The sequence below is a fragment of the Aspergillus heteromorphus genome (assembly GCF_003184545.1).
Source record: "Aspergillus heteromorphus CBS 117.55 chromosome Unknown BO70scaffold_23, whole genome shotgun sequence".
In the NCBI taxonomy this organism is placed as follows: Eukaryota; Fungi; Ascomycota; class Eurotiomycetes; order Eurotiales; family Aspergillaceae; genus Aspergillus; species Aspergillus heteromorphus.
The window spans coordinates 205,145-232,382 of NW_020290428.1; the positions used below are offsets into that span (position 1 = coordinate 205,145).

At 54.7% G+C, this 27,238-nt stretch overlaps 9 protein-coding genes across 9 annotated transcripts; 4 read left to right on the top strand and 5 right to left on the bottom strand.

Annotated features, from left to right (window-relative positions):
- Positions 1-840: 840 nt before the first annotated feature.
- BO70DRAFT_412597 (MFS transporter) lies at positions 841-2,885 on the bottom strand (the record flags this gene model as incomplete). Its single annotated transcript, XM_025547315.1, has 3 exons — positions 841-1,420; positions 1,541-2,668; positions 2,737-2,885. The coding sequence occupies 3 exons, from the start codon at positions 2,883-2,885 to the stop codon at positions 1,090-1,092; spliced, it is 1,608 nt and encodes a 535-aa protein (XP_025396988.1). The 3' UTR covers positions 841-1,089.
- A 508-nt stretch (positions 2,886-3,393) lies between these two features.
- Positions 3,394-4,786, bottom strand: BO70DRAFT_341179 (M20 family metallopeptidase; the record flags this gene model as incomplete). Its single annotated transcript, XM_025541323.1, has 3 exons — positions 3,806-4,786; positions 3,631-3,758; positions 3,394-3,578 (listed from the first exon to the last, which is right to left on the bottom strand). The coding sequence occupies exons 1-3, from the start codon at positions 4,669-4,671 to the stop codon at positions 3,394-3,396; spliced, it is 1,179 nt and encodes a 392-aa protein (XP_025396989.1). The 5' UTR covers positions 4,672-4,786.
- Positions 4,787-4,979: 193 nt separating this feature from the next.
- BO70DRAFT_364317 (Zn(II)2Cys6 transcription factor) lies at positions 4,980-6,021 on the top strand (the record flags this gene model as incomplete). The annotated part of the gene is made up of 1 exon (XM_025543780.1): positions 4,980-6,021. A coding segment is annotated over exon 1 (827 nt), but the record flags the coding sequence as incomplete, so codon positions are not given.
- A 722-nt stretch (positions 6,022-6,743) lies between these two features.
- Positions 6,744-8,594, top strand: BO70DRAFT_388978 (MFS general substrate transporter; the record flags this gene model as incomplete). The annotated part of the gene is made up of 5 exons (XM_025546039.1): positions 6,744-7,210; positions 7,271-7,526; positions 7,575-7,838; positions 7,898-8,230; positions 8,325-8,594. Exons 1-5 carry the CDS (start codon positions 6,993-6,995, stop codon positions 8,592-8,594), a joined length of 1,341 nt encoding a protein of 446 aa, XP_025396991.1. The 5' UTR covers positions 6,744-6,992.
- Positions 8,595-9,923: 1,329 nt separating this feature from the next.
- BO70DRAFT_258581 (uncharacterized protein) lies at positions 9,924-11,951 on the bottom strand (the record flags this gene model as incomplete). Its single annotated transcript, XM_025538884.1, has 2 exons — positions 9,924-10,054; positions 10,394-11,951. Coding segments are annotated over 2 exons (1,689 nt in total), but the record flags the coding sequence as incomplete, so codon positions are not given.
- A 626-nt stretch (positions 11,952-12,577) lies between these two features.
- BO70DRAFT_341187 (putative kinesin family protein (KlpA)) lies at positions 12,578-15,968 on the bottom strand. The gene is made up of 6 exons (XM_025541324.1): positions 15,779-15,968; positions 15,584-15,728; positions 15,206-15,532; positions 14,738-14,869; positions 13,128-14,692; positions 12,578-13,073 (listed from the first exon to the last, which is right to left on the bottom strand). The coding sequence occupies exons 1-6, from the start codon at positions 15,794-15,796 to the stop codon at positions 12,897-12,899; spliced, it is 2,364 nt and encodes a 787-aa protein (XP_025396993.1). The 5' UTR covers positions 15,797-15,968; the 3' UTR covers positions 12,578-12,896.
- A 459-nt stretch (positions 15,969-16,427) lies between these two features.
- BO70DRAFT_364321 (coronin) lies at positions 16,428-19,019 on the top strand. Its single transcript, XM_025543781.1, has 9 exons — positions 16,428-16,596; positions 16,660-16,688; positions 16,744-16,803; positions 16,857-16,999; positions 17,049-17,097; positions 17,151-17,254; positions 17,301-17,762; positions 17,807-18,466; positions 18,592-19,019. The coding sequence occupies exons 1-9, from the start codon at positions 16,563-16,565 to the stop codon at positions 18,770-18,772; spliced, it is 1,722 nt and encodes a 573-aa protein (XP_025396994.1). The 5' UTR covers positions 16,428-16,562; the 3' UTR covers positions 18,773-19,019.
- Positions 19,020-19,575: 556 nt separating this feature from the next.
- Positions 19,576-21,117, top strand: BO70DRAFT_412608 (uncharacterized protein; the record flags this gene model as incomplete). Its single annotated transcript, XM_025547316.1, has 3 exons — positions 19,576-19,697; positions 19,850-20,645; positions 20,677-21,117. 3 exons carry the CDS (start codon positions 19,576-19,578, stop codon positions 21,115-21,117), a joined length of 1,359 nt encoding a protein of 452 aa, XP_025396995.1.
- A 1,587-nt stretch (positions 21,118-22,704) lies between these two features.
- On the bottom strand, positions 22,705-25,838 carry BO70DRAFT_372972 (uncharacterized protein; the record flags this gene model as incomplete). The annotated part of the gene is made up of 6 exons (XM_025544888.1): positions 22,705-23,821; positions 23,909-23,986; positions 24,043-24,982; positions 25,039-25,350; positions 25,383-25,718; positions 25,772-25,838. The coding sequence occupies 6 exons, from the start codon at positions 25,836-25,838 to the stop codon at positions 22,705-22,707; spliced, it is 2,850 nt and encodes a 949-aa protein (XP_025396996.1).
- Positions 25,839-27,238: the final 1,400 nt, after the last annotated feature.

The following is a 27,238-nucleotide window of genomic DNA, read 5'->3' on the forward strand; positions in this document are numbered from 1 at the left end:
GTGAATGCTGGAGTGAGGGAATTAATTGTTCATCTGTCAGCGGTGCCTGAGGTTGGCTGGCCTGCGCGGCCACCTCTTCCGGAATTTCTTTCCTTCTTTCCTCTTCTTTCCTTCTCCTTCTCCTTCTTTCTCCTCCTATTTCTTTTCCTCCTCCTCCTCGCGAGGCAATTATCAGAGCCCGAGCATGAGAGCGCACGGCGGACCCGACTCTCCAATCTGGCCCAGGCGCTGAAACAGAGCCTTGTCGATCTGAAGTGATTTTTTTAGAGCTGTCTAGTTTTTCCTTGGCTTCATCCTGTCCCTTGACAGTGGTTTCCCCACCGGGATTTTCCAGTGCTGTTGCGCGAATGCGGAGGGTTGATTGTGATTGTGATTCAGTTATTAATGATAGTGATAACAATTGGATTTGATGTCTCCTGTTACGAGTATAAATTAAGTGTAGATTATACTATTCTGGATGCCCCGTAGTTTAACATTGTTTGATTGCGATGTAGGAGAATCCATGCATCGACAGTTTGTTTCTGTATGTATACATCCATACATCCATCCATCCATTTATGCAGTTACTACTAGTCAAGGCAAGTGAAGTCAAGATAGTAGTCTAAAATTAAGACAAGAACAAATATATATATCTCTAGATATGATAGATCATCATAGTAATTCATCTGTATCCCCATTACATCTAAATATTTAATATGTAGTAGTAGTAGTAGTAGTAGTAGTAGTAGTAGTCATAGTAGTCGTATGTTCCACAAACACGCCAAATGTCAATTCCCATTCTATGCCCTCTTCCTCCACTAGTCCACCACCCAACTGCCACTTCCCCCCCCTTACCTTTTCCTCCTTTCCAAAACTATTTCACCCTCACCTTTACCACACCCATACTCTTAACCTAACCCTTATCTTCACTCTTATCTTCACTCTCACCTTCACTCTCACCTTCACTCTCACCTTCACTCTCACCCACGCACACACCCACGCACACACACCCACGCACACACACACACGCGCACACACATCCACACTCTCAGCCCATCAAACCCACCTCAAACCCACCTGAAATCCACCCCCCCCTTCAAACCAGGTGATCTAACCCGAAGACGGAGAAGAAGAAGAAGAAGAAGAAGAAGAAGAAGAAGAAGAAGAAGAAGAAGAAGAAGAAGAAGAAGAAGAAGAAGAAGAAGAAGAAGAAGAAGAAGAAGAAGAAGACGAAGAAACAACATACCCACTCCTCCCCCGCAACCACGGCCCCCACTTCCAAAAGATCCACGGCAGGGGGATACACAGCACCGCGACGCCGCCGAGCAAGGTACTGGCCCAGTTGATACCGAGGGCGTCGAACAGCGACTGGGCGAACAGCGGGAATCCGAACCCGCAGAGCGAGCGCAGGATGGAGCTGCCGGCGTTGACGGATGCGGCGCTATATATAACCATCCAAGATCAAATCAGTCAGTCAGTGTGTGAGATTGAGATTGAGATTGAGATTGAGATGGTGATTGTTGATGTCAATGTCAGAAACCAAGAACAGGACCGGACTCACTAAGGCAAATACACATCAATGAGGTAATTGAGCAACTGCTGAAAGATACAAAACAGCCCGAACCCCGTCGGGAGGCCCGACAGCACGGGCACAATCCAGTGCGTGTGGGGGGTATATCCGCTCCACCCGAACCAGAACACGCCCACGGCGAAGGCGACGCTCCCTGCCATGGCCGGTGGAAGGCGCCACTCGGGCACGATCACCCCGTGGTTTGCCTTCAGTTTGCGGTGATACCCTGGCTGCGTGGAGATCACGTAGGCTCCGCCGATGAGGATCCCCGCGACGATCCCGAAGTAAGCCAGTCCCGCGATGCCGGGGGAGAAGCCGTGGACGGTCTCGAAGACGAGCGGGTAGGCCGTCAGGAAGAGGTACATGAGTCCGTAGATGAAGGCGAGGTAGATGGAGATGAGACAGACGAGGGGCTCGGTGAGGAGGAGGCGGAGGGGCCGCGCGAGGTAGATGGTCAGGAGGTGTTTGGGGGAGATGCGCAGGAGGTGTTCTTCGTGGACGGAGTGGAGGGACCAGTCGTTCGTGGTGAGGCGGAGGGATTTGGCTTTGGAGGTCAGGAGGATGGGTGTGTAGGTTTCGCCCAGGAAGATGACGGATAGGATCAGGGCGCTGAAGCCCATCAGACTGCCCAGCCAGGCGGTCCAGCGCCAGTCCAGCGAGGGCGCGGAGCAGATGAATCCCCCGATGGACGGCGCGAGCATCGGCCCCATGAGCACGTTGATGCAGAAGATCGACGTCGCGGGGCCGCGCGCCAGGCCGGAGAACAGGTCCGAGAAGACGGCGGCGGCGACGGTCATCGGTGACGCTGCGAAGATCCCCGCCCAGAACCGGCACAGCATGATCGTCTGGATGTTCGGCGCGGACCCTACCCCTACGCTGAAGATCGAGAAGCCGAGGATGCCCAGCAGGAGGGGCGTGCGGCGTCCGTGCAATTCGGAGAGAGGCGCCCAGAATATGGGCCCCGTCGCGAAGCCGAGTACGTACAGCGAGACGCCGAGGGTCGAGGTTAGGTGGCTGACGGCGTATTCGGCGCTGATGGCGCTCGTCGCGCTGGAGAAGAGCGACGAGTTGAAGCCCACGGTGAAGGTGGAGAAGGCCAGGGAGAGGGAGATGGGGAGTCTGCGTTAGGGTTAGTGTTGGTGGTGGTGGGGTGAGATTAAGGTTATGAGGGAGAGGGAAGGAAGTACTTCTTATTCCAGCCCCAGTTGAGGGGGTTCGCAGGATCATCAGGCCCCTCGAATTCAACCAGGCTCTTGCCAGGATCGGGGTCGAGCGGCGTGCTGGTTGTGCTGCATTGTTTACACGAATTGGACGGTGTTGGTGTTGGTGATTCCATTGTATTGTTGAATGGATTTGTTGAACTTGAGACATGTTGCAGAAGTGTTGGCTTTATACATCGTGTTGAGGCTGCAGTGGTAACCGGCTAGCTGAGGGCTGATGCTCGGCTATTTGAAGCCCCAGTACTATACGCTGAGGGCCCGCTGGCCGGCTATTCTCCCTGCAGATAATCGTTTTAGCGACCTTGGCTTGTCGATCGGTTGGACCCGCGGTGCTCATGCTGTGGATTGGATGTGGACTTGCTTGTTGTCTATCTTGCTCGACTCGAGGGGAGTTGTGGTGCTTTCTCGTTCTTGAAGCGTTGCATGGAACGGTTACTGTTCTGGTTGCTGCTATGGGGTTCAGTAGCCAGATTGTGTACGGAGGTAACTCGTTGTCAAACCAGAGATCTATTTATGTATAACTAGCTTTTACTATACTCAGACTACTCCCTATCTATCAGACAAACCCTCCTCAAAAGGTGTCCCAACACTCAGGGTGGCATAACGCTGCATGTATCTCCTGTCCTACCTCGCCTGCACCAGCACACTCCATCCCAGCATGGCCATCCCCCTCGCCGTAAGAATCGCCTCCTCATGCGCCTCATCCAGCGCCGCCGCCTTGGCAAACTCCGGATGATGCCCGGGGATATTCGGCGGCGTCGGGATGCCAAATACCCCGTGGAAGCTGGGGACCACATGGGAGACATTTCCTGCCGGTATTCATGAGTATGTCACCACCAGTGGGGAAGGTCGCAGACATACCCATATCGGTCGAGACCGTGGCCGTGGTCTCTTGCTTCAGCAGGATCGTCCGCTCCAGGACGGCCATTTCCTGCTTGTAGACGGCACAGAACGTGTCGTTGAGGACGAGGTCCTTGTAGGTCGGTGCCCTGATCCACGTTAGCCCCCCAAAGGTTAATGTGACAGAGAGACTCACATAATATAATTCACCTCACACCCCGTCGCTATCCCCGCCGCCTCAAAGCACGCTTTCGCCCGAACCAATAGATCATCCGCCCGCGCGGTCGTCGGACTGCGGATATACCAGTTCATGCGTGTATAATCCGGGATGACATTGGGAACGGAGCCCCCGGACTCGATGACTCCATGAATCCGCTCATCGGGCTGGATCTGCTGTCTCAGGAGCGAGATGTTATTGTACGCGCCCACCGCAGCATCCAGCGCATTCTTCCCGTTCCACGGGTCCCCGCCCGCATGCGCGCCTTTCCCCCGATACTCGACCCGGAGTTTGTGGCTCGCGACGGTCCGGAACCCCGATATCCCCTGGTAACCGTCCGGCAGGCCGTGCAGGGAGATCGGGTGCGCCATGATGGCGGCGACAATGTCCGGGTCACTGAATGCGCCGGCGTCGATGAGTTTGGCTTTTCCGCCGCCGCCTTCCTCGGCTGGCGTGCCGAGGATGCGCACGCGGGCTGGGATGTCGAGCTGGCGGATTGCGGAGGAGAGGGACAGGAAGGCTGCGATCGAGGAGGTCGCGATTAGGTTGTGGCCGCAGCCGTGGCCGATTCCTGGCAGGGCGTCGTATTCGGCGCAGAATACCACGATGGGGCCCGTGGTGGAGGTCGAGGTTTCGGCTTCGAAGGACGTCGCGAGCCCGTACGCGTGGCGGGTTACGGCCCAGTTTCGGGACTCGAGGAAGGTGGCGAGGGTGTCGTGCGCGTAGACTTCCTCGTACGCCGTTTCGGGGTGGCTGTGGATGTCGCGGTTTAGTTGGCGGAGGGGTTCCGCGTCGGTGTCGATGGCGGATGCGATGTGCGTGCGGACAGTATCAAGGAGAGACATTGTGATTGTGATTGTGATTGTTGGTACTTGAATCCAAAAACGAACGCAGAATGGCGGAAAGAGACTCGGGCATTTGGTGTTTGCTGGGCTGTTTATCTTTAATATGGATATGGCGTCGTCCTCGAGATAACGATATGGATAGTTAGGGCCGTCGTCGTTATCTTTGGCCGACCAAATAACCGATCGCCAAGCAAAGATGGATCGGTCTTGATTGCTCCTCTGCTTGTCACTGGCCACCAGTCAGTCATGTCTGCAGTCAGCAATGCTCGTCGGCTTATTTAAACGGAATTAGACGACCGTTTCTCTCTCCCCGCTCCCCATCTCCGTGATCATGGCCCGTAGTAGACCCAACGCCCGGTCCAGGCAAGGCTGCTGGACCTGTCGGGCGAAGAAGGTCAAATGCGACGAGGAACGACCGCAATGCCAGCGATGCCAACGCTTGGGCCGGCAGTGCGACTATGCCCCTCGATCCCGCAAGCCCTATACGAAGAAAAGCCGACCCGATTCCCCACTGCAGACGCATCAAGGGAACCTGGCGAGTAGCCCGGTCGTCCCTAGTGAATCTTTATCGCACGGAGATGTCTTCACCTCCCCGTCTGCAATCACTCCATACACACCTGTTCCCAGCAGTTTCCGCCCCTCGTCCGCTGATAAGGAAGCAATCCACTACTTCCGCACCGTTATCTCCGAATCGGTCGACACCAAGGACCCTGCATTCTCGGTCCCGGCGATTATTGCTTCCCTTGGCGAGTCAGACCCCATGGTCATGCATATGGTTTGTGCGTTGGGCTTCCAGGAACGGTGCTATCAGCGAGCGGTGGATCCATCCCCCGCCGTGAAACATTACAGCGCGTCGATGGTGCTGTTGGCTAAGGCGGTACAGAGTCCTTCCCGGACACGCGCATCAGATCTCGATGGCATCCTAGCTTCGCTGTGGCTGATGATTCTGTACGAGCAGCGGTATGGAGACGGGATCGGACAGGGGCTTGTCGCGCACTTGCGAGGCGCGGCGATGGTGTTGAAGCACAGACTGGGGAATCTCCGTCGGTTGCTGGAGCAAAACTTCTCCGAGCCGGATGAACAGTGGCGTATCTCTGCGCTTGCGGGTCGGCTGATTGTCTGGATCTCCTTCTTGGATGCAAGTGCGGAGTCGCATAATCTAGGCGGGGACTTCAATCAAGCTTTGGGGGCGGCGATGAGCGGCCTGGCGGAGAATGAGATCCTTTCGCGGCTGCGAGGGTTGAACGCGATTCATCGGTATTCTACGTCGCTGCATACTACCTTCTGGGGACCACGATACCCTCAGACCCAGCTGCTGGATGATCTGGAGAGTCGAGAGGTCTTATATCTGTATGGGGAGTGCGGACAGATCCGTCACTTTCTTGTCCAGCTCGCCAACACGTATGCGACGGACGTGCCAGAGATCGATCCCCTGACTGTGGCACGCGCGCTGCGGGACATCGGCCAGCGATACAGCGAGATCCTGACGGTCGCTCGACGGCTGGATCTGGCCAGCGCTGGTGAGCGACGTCGCTTTGTGATGAACGTGCGCTTCGTGGTGCCCATGTACTACGCGGCCATCCTAGCGTACTTCCGCATCACGGAATTTGACCAGCCCTTCAAGGTCAACGAGAAACAGCGGGAAGGCCTTGACGAAATTTTCACTCTCGCCTATCAGGCATATCAAGACGAAGGTGAGACGGCGATGGCGCGCATCGCCTGGCCACTCTTCGTGGCTGCGCTCGAGACCGACGACCTGGCCCATCAAGACTGGGTGTCTCTGCGCTTCGCGCATCTTCGACACCGAGGCGAAAACTACCGACGGGCTGAGCGAGCTCTGCTTGTTTTGCTAGCTGAACAGAGAGCGTGCAAGGCGAGAGTCGATATGTTTGGTTATTTTCAGTCAGGCGCCCTGGAGCGCTTCATGATCTGATTCTCGCTTCGTCGGCCAAAGTCGTCGGGTATCGGCTGATTGGAGATAACAAGAGTCTGGGGATTGGGATCAGAGATAAGCCAACAGATAACAGCTGCGAAATAAGGTTGAGCCGTCGCAGTGGATTGCATATATGATGGCTTGTCCGGGACGATTCCCTCCTTCGAGTCCTCACTGTCGTGTCGAGTCTCACAGATAGTATCACATTATGGAGGCACCCAAGAACGATGAACTCTCGCTCTCCAAGATCGTCGATGTCGAGACGATCTCCTGCAAAGCGGTGCCTGACTCCCCTGTCAGACAGGCTGAGTCGCGTCGCCTTCTGCGAAGAATCGATGCCTTGTTAGTACACTTTTCTCATAAATGATCCAGGACTGACCATCTCAGTATGCTCCCTGTGCTCGTGATCTCCTACATGCTGCAGTACTTGGACAAAGCCACCATGAGCAACGCCGCGATCCTCGGACTGCGTACTGACTTGCACCTCACCGGCTCTGAATACTCCTGGGCCTCGAGCATATTTTATTTCGGCTACCTGGCAGCTTCGGGCCCTATTGCACTCTTGATCGTGCGATTCCCCATTGGTAAATTCATGGCTGTTTCTGTGTATGTTACCGACATCCTTAATTAACCCCAAGGCTCAAGACCTTGAGCTGACCAGACCAGGGCTGTCTGGGCAGCTGTTCTCTGCTGCATGGCGGCAACTCACAACGCCGCCGGACTGCTAGCGACGCGATTCTTCCTAGGATTTGCCGAGGCGGCAGTGGCACCCGGGTTCAGCATCATCACCTCGATGTGGTATCTGCGATCCGAACAGCCAGTCCGCCATGGCGTGTGGTTCCTGGGGAACGTCATCTCCGGCCTGTTCAGCGGACCGTTGATGTATGCGTTCGGACATGTCCATAGTTTTCCCCCATGGCGAGTATGTATCCATCCTTGGTGCGATATCTTCACTCGCTAAGCTCTTCAGCTTGTCTTCATTGTTTTCGGCGCCATAACATTCGTCTGGGGCATCTGTCTGATCTTCCTCCTCCCCGACTCGCCAGCCCAGGCTTGGTTCTTATCCGACGTCGACAAAGTCAGCGCAGTCAACCGCCTGAAAGAAGACATTACCGGCACCAAACACTCCAAATGGAAGAAAGAGCAGATGTTCGAGGCCCTCCGAGACCCAAAGGCCTGGCTTGCCGTTCTCATCATGCTATGTGCCAACATCCCCAACGGAGGAATCAGCAGCGTACGATGATCCCTCCCCCTTTTCCCTGACACACAGCTAATCCATCCTCATGTCTGCAGTTCGCCTCGATCGTCATCGAAGGAATGGGCTTCTCCACCGACAAGACCTTCCTCGTCAGTATGATTGTCACCGGCTTCCAGGGTTTCTTTGTCGTCGTCTCAACCCTCGGGAGCACGTACTTGCCCAACACCCGCACGATCTGGATGACGATTTGTTCGGCCATCGCGCTGGTCGGAGCCGTTGTGATCCGCCAGGTTGATAACTCGCACATCTGGGCCCGGTATTCGGGGTATTGTCTGCTGTCAGCATATACGGCGAACTTCCCGCTGCTGTTGTCGCTGAATGCGTCGAATATTGCGGGTATCACGAAGAAGACGACTGTTAATGCTATGGTTAGTGCTTCATCACCACCACCACCCCCATCACAAATGCGCGTACTATCATTGGGTCGAAGGAGTATGAGAGTATGACTGACAGAGAAACCAGTGCTTCATCGCCTACTGCACCGGCAACATCATCGGCCCGCAGTTATTCTTCGCTGATCAGGCACCGAGCTACCCGTCCGGGTTCGCGGGGATGATGGTCTGTCTTGTTCTGGACATTGGCTTCATCCTGGCGATGAGAGGGTATCTAACCTGGGAGAATAAGCGTCGTCGGGCCCGGATGCCAGTCGGGCAGGAACAGGATGATGTCGCGGATTTGTATCTGCTGGATCGGACGGACGGGGAGATGGAGGGGTATCAGTATGTTTATTGAGACGGAGCTGTTGTCGTTGGTTGTTCTAGATAGTTAGTTACGCGTAAATGATTGCTGTTAATGGTACTTCTTTTGGATTACTTACCTTACCTGTGCCATGGCCAACAGCCAGTTTCGTCCCTTCTCATCGCAAGTTTAACGGCGATCTCATCCATCCAAATGAACATCCGCTCCGTCCGTCAAGTTTTCCTCGAATATTCCCTGAGCTGGGCTTAGAAAGGGAGCAAGATTCAAGTTTCTAGTCTGTAGCTAGGTATTGTTTGGTAGTCGAGACAGGGATTCGAGGAGGGGGAAGAAGAAAGAAAAAAAACGAAAGAAGACGTTTTCATCTTCGCTGGCGGTCACCTGACAGGCATATATACGCTGGTGGGCTTCAACAAATGTCAACACCACACCATTTACTACCGCCATGACACAAAACCCCTTTGGCAGGATACTGTCCTGTCCAAGTAGTAAAGAACTTTTAGTAAGTAGGCATCCTTCTCAATGGACCCGATCCCCTCCCAATCATTAGCTGCGCGCACAGATATAGAATTCTTTCGGAGATACCAGCCAGTCCAATCGTCAGCTCCCATGCAATTGGCGCGAGAAGAGCATCCAACCAGATTCACTCCCCTGCCAATTCCAAACAACCAAGCCTCTAAATCAAAGAATACCCCATTCTATTCGCACACTGGACATACATGTTGCGAGGTAGCTAGTGCGTAGTAGTCAGACTAGGCGACAAGGCTGTTAGCATACATAGTGATATTCCGAGCGCTTATAGAGGTGTCCGTGCGCCCACTACCTATTATTAGCCAATGCGAGACACTTTTTGGACGCCATACAGCCTTGCAGGAAGGCTGTCTAGGGCAGAGAAAACGTACTTAAATCCGTTCGAGTTGCGCAAAGTTCTTTGTGTTTGGTGTTGCCAACTTTGGGTTATGGGGGCTGGGTGACTTTGACTTGGGCAAGGAGAAGGACTTGTTGATTTCTTGTGATAGTCTGAAGGCAGAATGTGTAGCCTAGCCGGGCAAGCCACTGCTCTAGTGGAGATGCTTTAGCGATTTGACCAGATTAATTCAATTATCTGATAGTATGCCTCATTAGTTATGTTGTATGGGAAATTGTGGTAGTAAGGCAGTCTTAAACAAGAGGAAACATGCCCTGATGATCTAGGCAGGCCGGCCAAAAGGATTGAATGCGCCATATATTCAGCAGATTCCTCCTCTATTTGCTAATGATAGCCCCTTCTAGCCATCTCCGTATATAGATACTGTTTTTCTCGTTGTTTTGGTCACTGTCATCCGAAGAGCTGGAATTTTGGGGAAATGTATAACCCTCGCGGTCAACTAGAAAGCTCAGCCATTCGTGGTTCCAGAGTTTCTTTTCTTCTTGTCGGATGCCGTCGGAAAATAGTGTCCAAGAAAATGTATTCCGCGTAGCTACCTCAGAGAGGTTAACGCCACTTGATGCTTTTGCTTTCGACCACCTGGACAAAATCACTGCTGAAAAGAACAGTCGTACATAATGGGTTCCTAATTGAAAATCAAGGGTTCTTGTAGACATTTGCATGAGTAGGTAAAGTATGAACAATGTTGAAGATAACACAACAGCATTCAATAGCTTAAGCGGCGGCAATGTGTTAGCCAGTCCCAAGTACCGTGCGCGATCACCGAAATTTACATCTACTAGCCACGTATGGTAGTCAATAAGTGAAATAAGGAGCGCAACACATGGCCCCAAAATCACCAACAGTGGTACTGAGAAACAAGCCTTTGGCCGCTTGATGGCGGTTTGACAGCATATACCATAGTCACTCATAGTTTCCCCGTGTTCTCCTTTCCACTGCCACGAAATGTAATGTAACTCGTGTCCACATGCAAAATGAAGGCGTACTTCAAGAGATGCATCTTGAAGGCTGACGCGGCCAAAAGGGGCATACGGACTCAATGGTGGCGCTCGATAAGTTTCTGCTTCGAGGTCGGTGAGATACAAGAGACGAAACTCGTCTTCTCGGAAAATTGCATCGTGTTCTTGGTGTCTAACCAATTCAGCCCGGCGGTGAAATTTGGGGTCCATAAAAGACTGAGGAGATGCTGTCCATACGGCGGCTTCCAAGGATATTGACGGCATATAAGTCCTGCTGACTTGCAGAACCCTGGGTAATAGGCCTGTTATTGCAGAGCCAAGCCACAGCGATGCCAGTCTAGGCCTGCGTTGGGACATCGCAGAGACAATTTCATTGTACCTCTTTTGCTCGGCCAGAGATGGTAGAAACTCCTTCAGCGGCGGGTTTAGCCATTCACCAGCCAGGTTACACTTGATACCAGGCTCCCAGAAGCATCCCATTAAAGAGGAGGTCACAGAGTCCGACATGCATGATAGAGCCATGAAGTGGGGTATTTCGGCTATGGTTGGTATTTTATCAGCATACACAGTTTCGGTGGTCCGATGTGGAGAAAAGGCGCCCTGTAATGGCGGAGGCAATCGAATAGGTGCGCCAAACCGAGCATGTGGAGGAAATGTCATGATTGCTGTAAACGCAGCAAGCAGTTGGTCAAACGCATCATGGGACAGGGCGAAGTTGCATAGGTATGCTAGCGCCGTCGCTGATGATGGTGGCTTGAAAGTCGACCCCGATAGGGCCAAGAGAAGTTTTTGATCGCGTAGCTGTAAGACGAACGGGCTATTTCCCAAATGGCACTCCCATGGTGGATAATATTGTTTGCCGTTCCGAGTAAGAGTTGCCTGCCATCCGTTTCCTGCTGCGAGGACGGCGGCCCACCATCTGATTTCGTCTGGGTCGCTACCTTTTATTTCGAGTGGAATGAAGCTTGATGAGGAAGCCTCTTCCTTGATAATACATGAGATCATACCATCTTTGTAGACCACCTGGTCCTCTTTTGTCATCTGACGCAACTCTACTAGCCGAGCAGAGAAAACATAGGACCAGCCCAGGACGAACACACACAAATGATTCCCGGACGATTGTGGAGAGGATTGAAAGCCAGCCCAGTGGGGATTGTAATCATCTGATAAGTCGCAAGCATTGGGCTTGGTAAAGCCGATGTAAGCCATCCGCGAACAGGACGTTTTTGTGGGGTTCAAGTCGCATCTTTGGCCGGATGACAGTGTGCTGTGCGGGGAGACGGACCACTTCGAGTAGCCTTCCAGGAACAGCTTATTCCCATCTGCGCGGTCCGGGATGTCGGAAGACCTGGGGATGGATGGAGTGTGGTGGAGTAATGCCTTCACATCGCTGCATGAGTCAGGGAGTTTGTCTGTTGACTGGGCCGACGAGAGGAGCGCTTTCCAGGTTGCCCGAGAGAATGTGGAGACGTGGAGCGATCGGATCGAGCTAGGGTGAATCGAGTCACTCCCCCAGGGATTGGCATCAAACATGAGGCCCGTACTGGTATCCTGGCGATCACCGTGCCAATAGTTGCTTTTGAATGAAGCTGGAGGAGGGAAGGAGGAGTAAAGGAGGAGGAGGATGAACAGAGTTGTTTGTTATGATGTTTAGTCATCACGCCAAGCCAAATGATATGATGCAACTGGCTACCACGGATGGAATAGGATTATTCAACCTCCAGCTTACTAAGAGTGGAATAACTATAGTTCTTTGTCTTTATTCTTGCCTATTAGCTTCACTGGACTTGACTTCACTTGACCAACTAAATGAATAGATGGATCGGTGGATGGATGTTGTTTCAAAGATACATTGAAAAAGTCCACTCTACTGAGTATGGAAAGAATACTCTTTATCGTTGGCAGTGATGGATGTATTATTTACTTCTCTTGAAAAGAGGAAAACTACCAAAAACAGAAAAGAAAAGAAAGAACGAAAGGGAAGAAAAAAGATAAGAAGGAAAATAAAGAGAAAACAAAAAAATAAGATCATTAGACAGTCAATCGTCTTAGTACCCGTATGTTTATGGTTTGAACTTTCTAGTAGGTCTATATCTTCCGTCCCAGACTTTTGCCTCATACTCGTCAGCAGGCTATCTGGAGGCTTACCAGCCCGTGAATATGCTTCAGAGCAGTACCTTTGCTGAAATCAAGTACGGTTAAATATACAGCTTAAGAGAGTAAACCAAACACTGCCTTGAAATCTCAACTCAACATCAATTAAACTTCTCAATCAATCAACATCCTCTCTAGCCCAACTGCCACGCTACAAACACATAAATCCCAAGACCCGCCAATCCAATATACAAACAGACACGGGCCGATATCTCAGTCCCAAAGAAACACCAAACGCCTCAGCCAAGGCCTGGATCATGAAGGCCGCCAAACATCGCAGAAACAAAAAAGGTATCATCAGGAATCACGAACGCGCGCCTGTCGCTTGGCCGTGCCGATGTGCGTGTTGTGCACCTTGGTCGCGAACTTGAGACTCGTCAACGTCTCCGACAGATGCGCCTGCAGCGGGCTGACCATCACGAACATGAGCGTTTTGGAGTTGCCGCCGAGCGAGAATTGGAGGAGGTAGGTGAGCTGTAACATCAGGGTTAGTGTTCTGCAGCGCTTTTGTGAGAGAATGGGGCATACCTTGCTGTTACGGTAGGGAATGTGTCCGCCCTCTTTGCCCTGTCCCAGAGCCGCAATCACATCGCCCAGGCAGCTCAGGCTGCGGTTGATGTTCTGGGTCTCCTTCAGCCGTTCGCCAGTCGCGCCGCTGTGGCTGAGACGCTCGCTACCCGCCAAGTCGACCAGGTTGAGCGTGCCCTCGCTGCGCTCGCCGGTGATGTCGTTCTCGCCGATCAGCTTCAGAATGAACACCGAGTGGGACCGGGAGGACCGTTCGTTCGCCTTGGTGGCCGCGACGGAGCGGTTGGAGGCGGCGCGCTTGAGGATCGACCCGACCATCTCAGGCGAGTCCAACCGGACGGTGGTGACATCCGTGATAATCGTCTTTCCGCGCTGCATGTCGTGTCGGATGTCCAGCCGCTTCTTATCCAATTCTTCGGGGTTGCCCAGCAGGTCGTTCAGGTTCTCGTTGTACACTTCCACGAAGCTGCCCTCCATCGTGTATCTCCAGCCCTTCTCTTCCAAGCCCCGGGCGGTCTCGTAGATCTGATGCACGGCTCGAGGGATCATGCCGTCCAGCGAGGACATGGTGTGCGTCTTGCCACTACCGGTTTGACCATAGCAGAAGATGCAGACATTGTATCCATCCAGTGCACTCTGGACCAGCTGGCTGATTTCATCGAAGACTTCCGCGTTCTGTGTCGACGGACCAAAGACGCGGTCGAATGCGAAGTTGCTGTTCTTCCTCGAGACGACACCGAGACTGCTTTTCTCCTCGGGGCCCTGGAGTGCGATCTCCTTGCTGTCCTCCGCCTCGTCGGGGAACTGGATCTGGGCCACTGCCGTGGGAGGGTCGGAGGGCAGTGATGGGCGGACTCGGCAGAACACTCGGATGTTTCCCTTGAGCTCCTGCACCTGGTTGTGAAGCTTCCTTCTCAGCGTTTCTTCCTTGCGCAGCTTCTCCTTTGTCGCGTTGGTCTCGGACAATGCGTCGTTCATTTGCTGGTTCAGGCGCTCGAAGGCCTGCGATTGCTCCTCTCGTCCACCCTCGAGGAATTCGATCCGTGCCTTCAGCGCCCGGACGGACGACTCCATTGTCACGCTGTTGCTGCTAGCCGTATCCAGGTTGTGTCGGAGGTCCCGGTTGTTCTTGCGCTCGCGGTCAAGTTCTGCCCGCAAAACCCGCATGTCATCCTGCAACGTCGCGATTTCCCGGTTCTTCTTGTCAAGCTCAATGTTCACCCTTTGCGTGTCAATGGCTGTCTGCGATGTGAGCTGACTGATTTCCCGGAACTGGACAGCTTTCTGATCTTCTAGCTCGTGTTGAAAGCGTCGTCTCAACTCCCGGATTTCCTCCTGATGGTGTGAGTTCAATGCCTCCAACTCTTTCCTACCCTCTGATCGCACTGACTCCAACTCAATCTGTTGGCGAGAGTTGAGGTCGTCCATCTCCATTTCGTGGTCTCTCTGCGCGCTTCTAAAGGCATCCCCCGTCGCTCCAAGTCGGCTCTTCAGGGATTCGAGGTCAACGCGAAGCGACACATTCGTCTCCATGAGTTCTTTTTGTGCTCCTTCCAGTTCGGTGACTACATCTTGTCAGCCTTGTTCATTAACCTATATGACTCGCTTACCTCTGGACTTGTACATCTGGAGTGCCTCCTTGAGACCAGAGCTCTCCTGGCCGGCTTGGTTGAATTGCGTCATGAAGGTGTTCATCAGGGCTTCGATGGATTTCTCCCGGCTTTCCTGGTCCCACTCGGTACCTGTAGAACAGTTAAACAACTTGGTCGTTGACTCTTTTGTAAGGAATCGCGGCAAAGGGGGTGGGTTTCTCTTGGCAGAGTGCTTGGATGGGGATGGCCCGGGGGCCGCCTTGACGGGGGTAGCCATGGCAGCGATCATTGAAAGCAATGGACCAGCGGGCTCATGCAGCAAAGAAACAGGGTCCAATGTGCCAATCCGAAAAGGGTCCAGATCCAGCTCTTGCATGGGAGTGCACAATGCCTCCCGTCGAGCCTTGGGAGACTTCCGTAAGGTGACATTGTTCCATGGGGCTCGGGGGTTCGCGGGGAAATGGACAAAGGGGGATTCTGGCCTACCCTTACGTTTTCCTAGAACGCTGGCGGTTGGATCCTCCTCATTATGTGTATCCATCGACGTCGCCGGGCGGGGAATGGCCTGGCCATGTGGTCTTCGGGAGGCGACAGAATGTGTACGCGCCATGCTCGTGTGCGGTCGTGGGGGGCCATGGGCAGATGAAGTCGCTCCTTTCGTTCGTGTTGTGGTGGAGGCAGATCGGGTCAGGGTAGAGTGCGAGTTGGCGCGAGTGTGAAGCTTTGCGGTACTGCTGCCGACGCGCGACGGTGCTCCGGCTCCGGCTCTGCCAACCTCGGGTGCTTGTGTGGTGCTTCGCGGGCGTGAGGGTTCTGTGACTGTCAGCTTCGTCTGGCTGCGCCTCCACAGCTCCTGGCACATACGCGAGAGGGTCGAAGACTTGCTGGTGGCGGCGCCTGCAATGGTGCCGGGTTGCATCAGACCGGAGCGGGCATTTGTCGAGGCTGGGTTCATCTCTCGCAGACCAGCTGTCGGGATGCGTGTACGGGCGGAGGGTCTGGGCTGCATCTGCCAGGCATCAGTACGAGTCCTGATCAGTCGCCAGTGCCATTCATTACCATGTTCTCAGTTTCCATGACGTCCCTGGGCGGGTTCCCCTGACGGAAAAATCGTGTCGAGCGACGCAATAGAGGGTGTGAGGGAGGAGAAAGAAGATGGCCAGAGAGGATTCAGACTGCAAGCTGTGAGGAGCGGGCCTGCAGGCACGTCTAGACGTGGCGAGTCGTTGTGGGGGTCGAGGAAGCAGGAGAGAGACTGGCTTTGGCTTGGCTGGCGGAATCTAAACAGTTGCTCTGCTTTGCGATCTTCCGGGCGTTTCTGGAGTGACGAGCGGGCGGTAAACAAACGGCGCTGACTCAGCCGGAGCCGGCGGGGTGCGTCGTTGCCCCATCGGGTTAGTGCGTTTCTTACCGCTATTACCGTCATTACAGCATTACGAGGATAAAATACATCATTCCGTCACGGCCACTTGCTTGTGGTGTTTGTGTTGGCGATGCTGGGGAATTAATTACACACTTGATAGCCAGTAGATGGACAATATTGTATTGTTGATGTCGCTGACTCTCTCCTATCCTCCCATCCATTGCCATTGATTGCCTGGCTGTGTTGTGGTGGTTAGTCGAGTGGGCCAGACGCGGGTGTTCCCACTTCCCTTCCCACTTCCCACTCTTTCTCTCCCTGAACCGACTGACTGCTGCCGTGCTCTCCGTAGACCGACAAGCTTTCCCCGTCGCTGGTCATCCAGACCCTTTGTTCTCTCTCCCTCTCAATTGCCTCCCCCTCCTCCATTGTTATTTGCTTTTTGTCTCTTCTCCATCCGCTCCACCCCTCACTACCAGCGTCATGTCCGGGCGATTCGTGCGTTCCTCAAAATACCGTGAGCTCCCCCTTGCCCCCCCCCCCCCCCCCCTCCCCCTGCCCGCAATCTGACAGGTAGCAGGACACGTCTTCGGACGGCCGACGAGAAAGGTGCGCGAACCCCCCCTCGATCGATCAACCCGCTCTCTTCTCACACCCTGCGCAGGAGCAATGCTATGACAACCTTCGTGTCTCGAGAAATGCCTGGGACACCAACCTCGTCAAGGTCCGTTCGCCGTTACCGCCCCTGATCGCCGACTCGTCTAACGCTACAACCAGGTCAACCCCAAGTACCTCTCCGTGAACTGGGAGGCCGGTGGTGGCGGCGCCTTCGCGGTTATTCCTCTGGAGGAGCGTGGAAAGATCCCCGAGAAGGTCCCTCTCTTCCGGGGTCACACTGCCGTGGTCCTTGACACCGACTGGTGAGCGATGGCAAACAACCCCTGTGATGGCGGGCGCCAACTTCATTAGGAACCCTTTCAACGACGACCTGATCGCCTCCGGTTCCGACGACGGCAAGGTACTACACTTGGCCTTTAGACACCCGCGAGGTCCGCGCTAACAAATTGCTAGGTCTTCCTCTGGCGCGTGCCGGAGAACTTCTCCCTCCACAACGATATCGATCCCGATGAGATCCAAGATGTGGCCCCGGTTGGCAAGCTGGCTGGTCACCCCAAGTTAGTGCCGTTCTTCTTTCTCCCGGTCAGGTCTAACCCACAGCAGGAAGATCGGCCACGTCCTCTTCAACCCCGCTGCGGAAAACATCCTCGCCACAGCCTCGGGCGACTTCACCGTGAAGATCTGGGATATCGAAGCGGGCGCCCCCAAGCTCACCCTCAACCTGGGCGACATCGTGCAATCACAATCGTGGAGCGCCAATGGCTCCCTCCTGGTCACGACCTCGCGAGACAAGAAGCTGCGCATCTGGGATGTGCGTCAGGAGCGCCCCGCGCATGAGGCGCAGGGACACTCGGGAGCCAAGAACAGCCGCTCGGTCTGGCTGGGTGAGCGCGACCGGATCGCGACCACCGGTTTCTCCAAGATGAGCGACCGTCAGCTGGCCCTGTGGGATATCCGCGCGCCCCGGGAGCCGATCAACGGCTTCAAGACCCTTGACTCGATCTCCGGAGTGTGCATGCCGTTCTGGGACGACGGCACCCAGTGCCTGTACCTTGCCGGCAGAGGGTAAGTCACCAATGGCCCAAGATGGAACATGTCTAACTGTTTAGTGACGGCAACATCCGGTACTTCGAGCTGGAGAACGACAAGTTCGAATACCTTGCGGAATACAAGTCTGCGGACCCCCAGCGTGGTATCGCGTTCATGCCCAAGCGCGGTGTCAACACTCACGACAACGAAATCACGCGTGCGTTCAAGACCGTCAACGACAGCTACATCGAGCCCGTCTCGTTCATCGTGCCCCGCCGGGCGGAGACCTTCCAGGATGACATCTACCCCCCCACCTTCGGTCTGAAGCCCGCGATGGGCCCCGCCGAGTGGCTGGCGGGCAAGGAGGCCATCCCGCCCAAGATCTCCATGGCCAACCTGTACGAAGGCGAGGGCCTGCACGAGGTGACGGGCATCCAGGACAAGCCCACCGCCACGATGGGAGCCCCCGAGCCCGAGCCCGAGGCAGCCCCGAAGCCCGCCGAGCCCACGCCGGTGAAGAAGGCGCCCGAGCCCGTGCCGGAGCCGACCCCCGTGGCCAGGCCCGCCCCGTCCATGAAGGAGCAGGGAGCCTCGATGGCCGCCATGGTGAACAAGTTCGCCGACGACGAAGAGGCCGAGCCCGCACAGGAGGAGGAGTCCAGCTTCGACGAGTTCTCCAAGCCGGTGGAGCGCCCCACCCGGTCCCCGCAGGCCTCGTCGCCGGTGATCAAGCCTAGCGCGTGGCAGCAGAAGGAGGAGGCCAAGACGCAAAGCCCGAAGGTAAGACTGCTCCATCACCATCCTTCATACTTACACTAACATCCCCAGCCCTCCCCCATCATCGCCCCGCCGCCTCCACGACCAGCACCCCCGGCGGCGCATCCCCCATCTCGACGGTCGCCGCGGTCGCCGCAGACGCCGTCACGCGCGAGATCGGAGCGATCAAGGACCTGATCGCGGAGCAGACGAAGACGATCGCGTCGCAGGCGCAGCAGATGCAGAGCCTGACGGCGGAGATCGAGTCGCTGAAGGCTAAGCTGGGCTAGCCTGCTGACCCGACCCGACCTGACCTGACCCGGACCCTACCTAATGTACTGTATTGATTTCTCTACGCTCTTTGCCGTGTGTTGCGCTTTCCTCAAAAGACCCGCCTCTCTTTCCCTGTCCATAGCTGTGATCGTTGCGTGTGATTGTGATTGTGATATTCTTGATGACCTGCAACATGATCAATGTCAATGTCAATGTCAATACGAATACCAACCTTGTTTTTCTTTTTTTCTTTTTTTTTTTTTTCTGGTTTGTTGCTAGCGATGGGTGGTGGTAGTGGTGGTGGATGGGTTTGGATAGATGCGTGTGATCCGGGGTAGAAATATACCACATCCATTCCAACATTTTCAATTTTATTCTTGGTACAAAGTACAGACCAGCACATCTCCTATTCTCTACGTGTCCTCTCCAAACCCATCTAATAAGACCGAGATATCCCTACCGTACCCAGCAGATCCAGCCTGCGTGTCGCGAATCACAACAAACAACAAACGCCAGGCAGGGCACCACTAACTACTTGGTACTTTAAGCGGTCGGCCGATAACTACTATAAGGAGCGTCTGTGCCTGCCGTCGCGTCGCGTCTCGGAGTCGATGCATCAATGTGTCTGAGACAGACATCAATCAGTTGATATCAGTTCATCGTACCTTTGAACCCCATCATCCATCTGTCGTTCTGAATTGTTCGGAGTTAGGTTTTGATTTTGTAGTTCTGTCCTGTTTATATTCATCAACTAACCACTCCCCTTTCCCCCCCAGAAAAGAAAGAAAAGAAGTATACACCTATTCAGGACTACATACAGATGCAATGGAGCGAGCGCAACTACAACCGCAACCGCAACCGCAACCGCAGCACCAGAACCCACCCACCCCCACCCCTTACTAACAGCAACAACAACTATAACAATGACGAAGCCCCAAAAACGTCTAAACAGGAGGCTCAAAAGCCAAAGAAAACGACAAAGGAAACAAGCGAAAAAGAAGATAGAAGAGAGGAAGGAGAAGGAGAAGGAGAGAAAGCATCAGGATGAGTTACAGTTAACGACAAATCTAAGCGGTACAGAACAAGCTAAACAGACTAGTGGAGTCTGAACAGATGTGGATGCGGATGCGGATGCGGATGCAGGACCAGATCCAGATCCAGATCCAGAAACAACCCCCCGCAGAGGCAAACGGTGAGAATATCAAGGAAGATCAGAAGGCTTTTGAGAAGCGGCGGTTGCGACGCGAGAAGAAGGCGCAAAACCGTGAAAACCAAAGGAAAAGGAAAGAGGCCGTAAGGAGGCTGGGACTACCGCGTGGGACATATGTTCCTTGTCCGGAGGAGGCAGTGAGGATATACGAGCAAGCGCAACGAGAGGAAGAATATGCGAGGAGGGTAGAGGAGACACGAAGGGCGGAGGAGCAGGAAGATAAGTGGCTCAAGGAGGAGCAGCAGAGGCTTCAGAAGGAACAGCAGACGCGTGAAGACGAGCAGCAGAGGTTGAAGGAGGAGCAGAGGAAGCGGGAATGCGAACAGAAAACGCAGGAATACAAAAAGCTGGAGCTTGAGTATAACACGATGTACGAGGAACATGTGAGGATGGAGGAGGAGAAAATCCCGGAACGGGAGGCCCATGTACAACGGGTTCTACGACAGCAGGAGAGACTGGACCGACTGCATGAGAAACACATGGAATTGCGGGACATGAAGCGGCAGGGGCGGATCGGGCACGAGCAGTGGGCTAAGCAACTGCAGGGGATTCAGCACCAGTATGTGCTTGAGGCACATCAGTGGACTGAGCAGCAGGAGTGGCTCGAACGAGACGAGTGGACGCTGTATCAGAACCACCGCGAGAGGGAGCAACTCTATCACAGAAAGAAAAACAATTTGGTTACAGCTCCGGATTGAGACACGCCGCCAGGAAGAACTTGAGCAACAACAGAAACTTGAACAAGAGAAGAAATTGGCTAACAAGAAGAAAGTCGAGGCACGGAAGATAAAAGAGAAGGAACTCAAGGAACAGAAGAAGCTGCAGAGGAGGCTCGCGCATGAAAGGAGGGTCGAGGAGCAGCGAATCCTGAAACAGAAGAAGAAGAAGAAGAAGAAGAAGAAGAAGAAGAAGAAGAAGAAGAAGAAGAAGAAGAAGAAGAAGAAGAAGCTCAATGACCAGAAGCAGCTTGAGCATCAAAAGAAACTCGAGGAACAGCAGATTTTGAAGCAGGAGAAGCTGCCACAGCAACAGCGAAAGGAGCAGAATCTAAGATGGGACCGCGAGCAGAAACAGGCGCAGCTGATGGTTTCAAATCAGCGAAAACCCCTCCCCGGATGGGGGCCGTACGGGATATATCGCTATCCACCATGACCGAGATCTCAGATCCCCGGATCGGGGGATGAAGCACTCTCCGATGCGTCCCGTGAACATCACACAGACGAACAGATATCGGGCGGTGGCGTTGACTTGGACTCCTACGAGAGCCCAACACCCTCAGACTACATCACAGGGAAGGATGAGGAGCAGTTTGAGCGGCAGATACAACGAGACGAAGGACGGTACCATGAACGAAAACACGACAGACCCTTCATCGAAGAAGTCGAGCGGGTCTACGAATTCCTCCAGGAATCAGTCCAAACCGGACAAAAACACCCCCGAATCTCCATCTCCCATGCACGTTTCAACCTTTACTCCATGGACCACCTCGAGCATTGCTATGATCTCGACGACGAAACGAAATTCATCCAGTTCGACGTCGTGCGTGTCAGCTTGCCATGGCCATATCTACCTCGGGGCAGACTCGGGCCTACCTACCTATGCCTCACGTACGGAACGGGACACACGGAACACGTTTTCTTTTTGACACGGTCTATTTCTCTCTCATCTGTTGATTCGAACTTAATTCTTTAGGGTGTAATAACTAAATTATCATTCTTATGTACGATTCTATGTATGCTTTGCCAGTCACACATACACCACCGAGAATAATATATAGTATAATGTACCACACCACACCAAACCTAGATCTATATTATAAGTACTAGTACTTACCAAACTCCAAAGCCAACCAAAGCGACTGACTCAACCTAAATAAATATAGTTTACCTTACCCCTATCTATAGTTACCCATAGTTACTCCAAACCACCTATTCAAATGCCCCCATATATTTTAAACTGCATAGGTAAGTACTATACTACATAAAAACCTCCACAATTGGTCACAACCTTACCTAACTACTGTTTAAACAATCCAATTTCAACTGAAACTACATACACTCCGTCTGTATACAAACCCATCCATCCCGCAAACATGATTAATACATAATTATAAGTAGTTAACTAAGTAGACTGAGTATTAGAATCAGATAGCTGCCTGCCTGCCTGTCTATATACCTAGTTAACTACTAGCTGTGATATAATAATATGTGCTATTTATGCTTAAATTGTTTAGAAGCAACAACACAAAAGAAAAAACAGTACAGCCTATTATAGTGACGTGAAGAATAGGAGATAAATGAAATTTAATAAATAATAAGTAAATAAAAAAGATCTACAGAGTAACACCACCCACCCACTCACTCACCCATCCCCAACTCAATTCATCATCAATAAAAACAAAAGAAAGAAGGAAAACATCGTAATCCATTCGCACATCTCCTCTAAATTCTTGATACTCATTCAAGCTAAATACTGTACCGTGTTGTACTGCACTGTACATCCGCAAGAATAAACAAGAGGAAGACAAGAAGAAGAAGAGGAAGAGAGGAGAAAGAAAGAGAAGAGGGAATAAATATGCATGCATGTACCAGCCCGTAGCCGATATGCAGTAAGTAAGTAGTAAACAGAAACAGGGAGGCAGAGAGATGGATAGACAGGTAGTAAGGTAGTAAGTAAGGTAGTAAGATAGTAAGATAGGTGAGTAAGTATGTATGTATGTAATGACTATCACTATCACCATCACTTCCATCTCCCCCCATCCCTCCTGTCCTTCGAATCCCCAGCATCATCATCATACTTGTATCCGAATCGACGGCCGCCTCTGTCTCGTTTGCGGGACGATTTACCACCACCGCCATCACGGTCCGCGTGCATGGCCTCACGGCGCTGCTGCTCCTTGAGCATACGCTCGCGATTGCGGGCCTCGCGTTCTAGGGTGTGGGGGTCTTTCTCTGGCTCTGCGGGAGTCGTCGACGGTCCTGCGGATGCGGAGGGTTTGGGGACGGGCTTGGTGTCGCGGGCTTCTGCGTCGCGATCGCGCTTGATGCGGCGGCGCGAGGAGTATTCGCTGTTCGCGGGGGATTGGGAGCGGTCGCGACGGGGACGTTTCCTGTCTCTTTCTCTTTCTCTGTCGCGGTCACGGTCACGGTGTCTGTCACGATCACGCTCGCGGTCGCGGTCGCGGTCTCTGTCTCGCTCGCGGTCGCGGTCTCTATCTCGCTCGCGGTAGCGGTCACGGTCACGATCACGGTCCCGGTCTCGGTCTCGACGGCGAGAGTCTCGCTCCCGGTCTCTTTCGCGGTCGTCGTCGCGACGGGATCGGTCCTTGCCACGGTAGCTGCGGCTGGAGTCCGTGGGGTCGGTGGGTTTGGCTCGAGAGCTGGTGCCGTTGCTGTTGGCGTTGCCAGTGGTGGTAGTGGCGGTGGTGCCGTTATCTTCTGGGATCAAGGCGAGACGCTCGTCGGGGGCATCGCCGTCACGACTCGGGCTGCGGCTCCAGCTGCGGTGTCGGTGGGAGCGATGCGACCGGCGACCGCTGCGTCTGTCTCGCTCCCTGTCCCGACGGTGCGTGGACCGGCGAGACTCCAGAGATGATGAGCGCGTGCGGGCCGTTTCTTCGGCAGCAGGCTCCTCGTATTTGTCCTCCCGACGGGGTCTGCGCGGGCGGTCTCGTCTGCGTTCGGAGTCGTCGGCCGCGTGGTCGACACTCGTGGAGCGTTGACGGTAGCGACGCCGACTGTCGGATCGTGAGGGGGCGGGGGATCGGGACCGCGTCTTTGATTTCGACGCTGATCTGGCGCGCGATTTGGATCGGGATGTTGAGCGGGGCATGTCTTCTTGTCCAGTTGGAGTAGCGCTGGAGATCGTGTGAGTGAGTGAGTCGGGTGAGGTGGAGGGGGTGGAGGGGGTGGAGGGGGTGGAGGAAAGGAGGAGTCAGTCTTACGTTTGGGAGGGATCGTTTGGTCTCACTGGAGGGGCGGAGGATCGTGCAGCACCTTGATAGTTGCGTTGGCGCAGAACGCTGGTGTTGGGAAGACCCTCTCGCATGGCTCGGGGCGCGGCGGGGGCGCCTTCCACGCCCTGGCCCCGGGGCTCGGCATAGCCGTTGGGGGCCCCGGGCATGCCCATGAACGGGGCTCCGTTGAACCCCCCGGGCCGTCCGCCAGGCCCCCCGGCCCTCCAGGGAAGGCACCACCGTGACCGCGCATGTAGCCAGGGCCATAGCCAGGGCCAGCTCCAGCTCCAGCTCTGCCAAAGCCGGGTCCCATGGAGCCTACCATGCCCATCGCGCCGGACGCCATCTCCTGGGCAGCGGCGACCTGGTCTAGACTATCAATGGTGGGGATTCCACGCAGCTGGGTGTCCTCCGACTCGGGCATCTCGCTGGGAGTGGCGGTGGTAGGGTCTCTATTGACAGGGTCGGTTTCCCCGTTCTCCCCGTTCTCCAGTGGCTCCCCCGTCTCACCCAGTTTCTCCCCCGTAGCATCCCTCGCGGAGCCATCCTCGTGGCCCTCCTCGTCAACCCCGGCAGATACACCATCCTGAGACTGCGTCAGGTCCGGATTGTCACTAGGAGAATTATGGTTGGGGAAGGCTGCAAAGTTAGCATTCGCAGGGTAATTGGCTTGCAGGTGCCCAGCGTAACCGCCACGGCCACGGCCACCGGGGAAGAAACCCCGGCCTCGGCCGCGGAAATTGCCTCTGCCGTAGCCGGCATAAGAGCCATTCTGATAATCTTGGCTAGGGAACTGCTGAACTCCGTTGGGTTGAGACATATTATATCCACCAAATCCAGACGGGCCCCCGTACTGCGGACCCATACCATTTGCGAAAGCATTTGGATTGAATTTATCTTGGCCTCCATTCCACATATTGTTCTGTGAGCCGTCCCATCCCCCGTACATCTCCTGACCTGCGTCGTAACTCATTCCCATGTTCATGCCATTCATGTTCATCCCGTAGCCTCCAAACATACCCTGATTCGCGGCCATCGGGTCCATCGCCATGCCGGCCATTCCTGAAGGTGACCAGTCAGCGGGGTTCGTTTTTGGGGGGGGGAGGTGGGCATCTTACCCATCGCGTTGGGGAAGTTGAACATCCCGTTGTTCATGAATTGGCTCATCGGGTTGAAGGTTCCATTGTTGTTCCAGGCCATATTCGGGAACATCCCGTTGCCCATGTTGAAGCCCATGCCGTTGGGGAACGCGGGCCCTGACCCGGGTGCTGGCGTTTCGCCATCGACGGGAGCAGAGTTCGCTTCATCAGGCTGTTCGCCCTCGACGACCTCCGCATCGCCGGCGTTATCCTGCGCATCCGCAGGGACGCTTTCCAACTGCTTATTCTGCATGTCAGCGGGAACGAGACCATGTGTCCTGGACGGATTACCTGAGCTGCAGCCTCCGTGGGAGCCTCATCACCCGGCGCGTTCTCCGCGTCCGGGTCGGGGGCGTTCACAGCGGCAGCTGGCTCCTCCACAGCCTCAACAGAAGGAAGCGCCTCATCAGGCGCCGGACCTTCGTGGGCACCGGACACCACGGGCGTCTCCTGCACCGGGGTCGCGTCTGCCGGAGTCACACCATTTGTGGGCGCGGGCGTCGCGGGGGTGGCGGACTGGCGTTCCCGCTCACGCTTTTTCTCTTCGGTGCGCAAAAACGCCTTCAAGGTCGTCCGCAGCGCTTTGTTCGGCTTGCATAGATCGGCGGAGAGGGGGGTGTGCGCGCAGACGGGGCAAGTGTCTGGAAGCGAAGCCTGGCCTGTCGGAGTCGGTTAGAACGGGGCGAAACATTGAACGGTGGGTTATGCGTACAGCCATCGCAAATCGCCTGATCGCAGCAAGGCAGGCGGAACGCGTTCATGGCCAGCTTATTGCACATGGCGCATCGCAGCTTGAAGGGGATCTCATCTTGGGTGAGCGAGCTGGCGGGCGGACGGAGCAGACGGTTAGTTACCGGGGCGAGGCGAGACGAGAGGCATCAGAAGAAGTCCCCGATTCGACCTACCTGGCAATATCCATCAAGCCCGCGGGCTGATCTGCGACAGCCATGGCGGATGGAGGCTAGTCCGGGGAAAAGAGATATGTCCAGAAGGGGGAGAGGATGGGGGCGCTCGCAATTGGTAGGTGGCCAGGATGGCGGAGATGAAGGAGACACCTTAGTTCGCCATCAATAACAGACGGTGGCCATGCCTGCTGGCGTCACTCGTTAACAGAATCTGGGCCGTGAATTGCTTGCGGCTGGTGAATGTTGCGACAGGCCATCGATCTGCCCGTTGACCAAATTTGGAGGCCGTTCGGCGGACGGAGCGGAAGAACCTCGTCCCGGCCCCGGCCCCGCCCGCATGGCTCCCCATGTAACTGTCATGGCATGCTGGGCAGAGAGAATAGCCATGTAGGTCGGTGGGAAGTTCAAGTAGGTAGATACATTTTAACTACCAGACTACAGGTACAGCATGCTAGCTACGGTTTCCAACTGAGCTGGAGGCCAGCCCTGGCGATCACGCATCGGGCTTGGACAGGTCATGACACCGCCCTCCACCGAGGTTCCTGGCTGCTATCTATCACACGGCATCCAGCATGGCAGCACCAGGCAGCCAGATAGCCCGCCCTTTGCCATGCAGGTGGAAGGCTTTGTTGCGGGAGGTAAGCACTAGACCTCTCTCAGCCCGGTGGCTCTGCCACTGTTCTCTCTAGACTCTGGCACTCTGGCACATTCCAGCTGGCGTATCAACCCTTCATCTCCGACAGGCAAATCAAAACCAGGGTGGAAGAGGGTCATCGGGGAGACACCACGGACGCACGGTCAGATTAGATCAAGTAATTTTCACCGTCAGCGATTGGGACGGCCATGTAATAGCCCCGAGAGGTCCAACGGCGGCGATACCCCGACGGGTCTCTGCACGAACGCCGGCCTCTCCCCATCTCCGGAGCTCTTGTATCATCATTCAGCGTCTGCGGCAGCGCGCGACAAAAGGGGTCAAAGGAAACGAGGGGAAGGGAACGCGACGGACAAAGGGGGGCTGTAACGTGACCGCAAGCATCCACCCGGGGCTCACATTCGAGCCCTGGTACCGGATCGCCAGGGACAGCGGAAGGCTGAGGGGGTGACACTAGTACTGAGGATGGAAGATGGGGAGGTGGAAGTGGAAGAGAGTAGTGAGTGCATCATTGACGCAACCTCGAGGGACGGAATCACGCGCGGCAAAAGCCAAATGCCGAGGGTGGCCAATCAGCAGGCGCGCCATCCAGGGTGTTCCTCCGGGCGGGGTGGCGAGCATT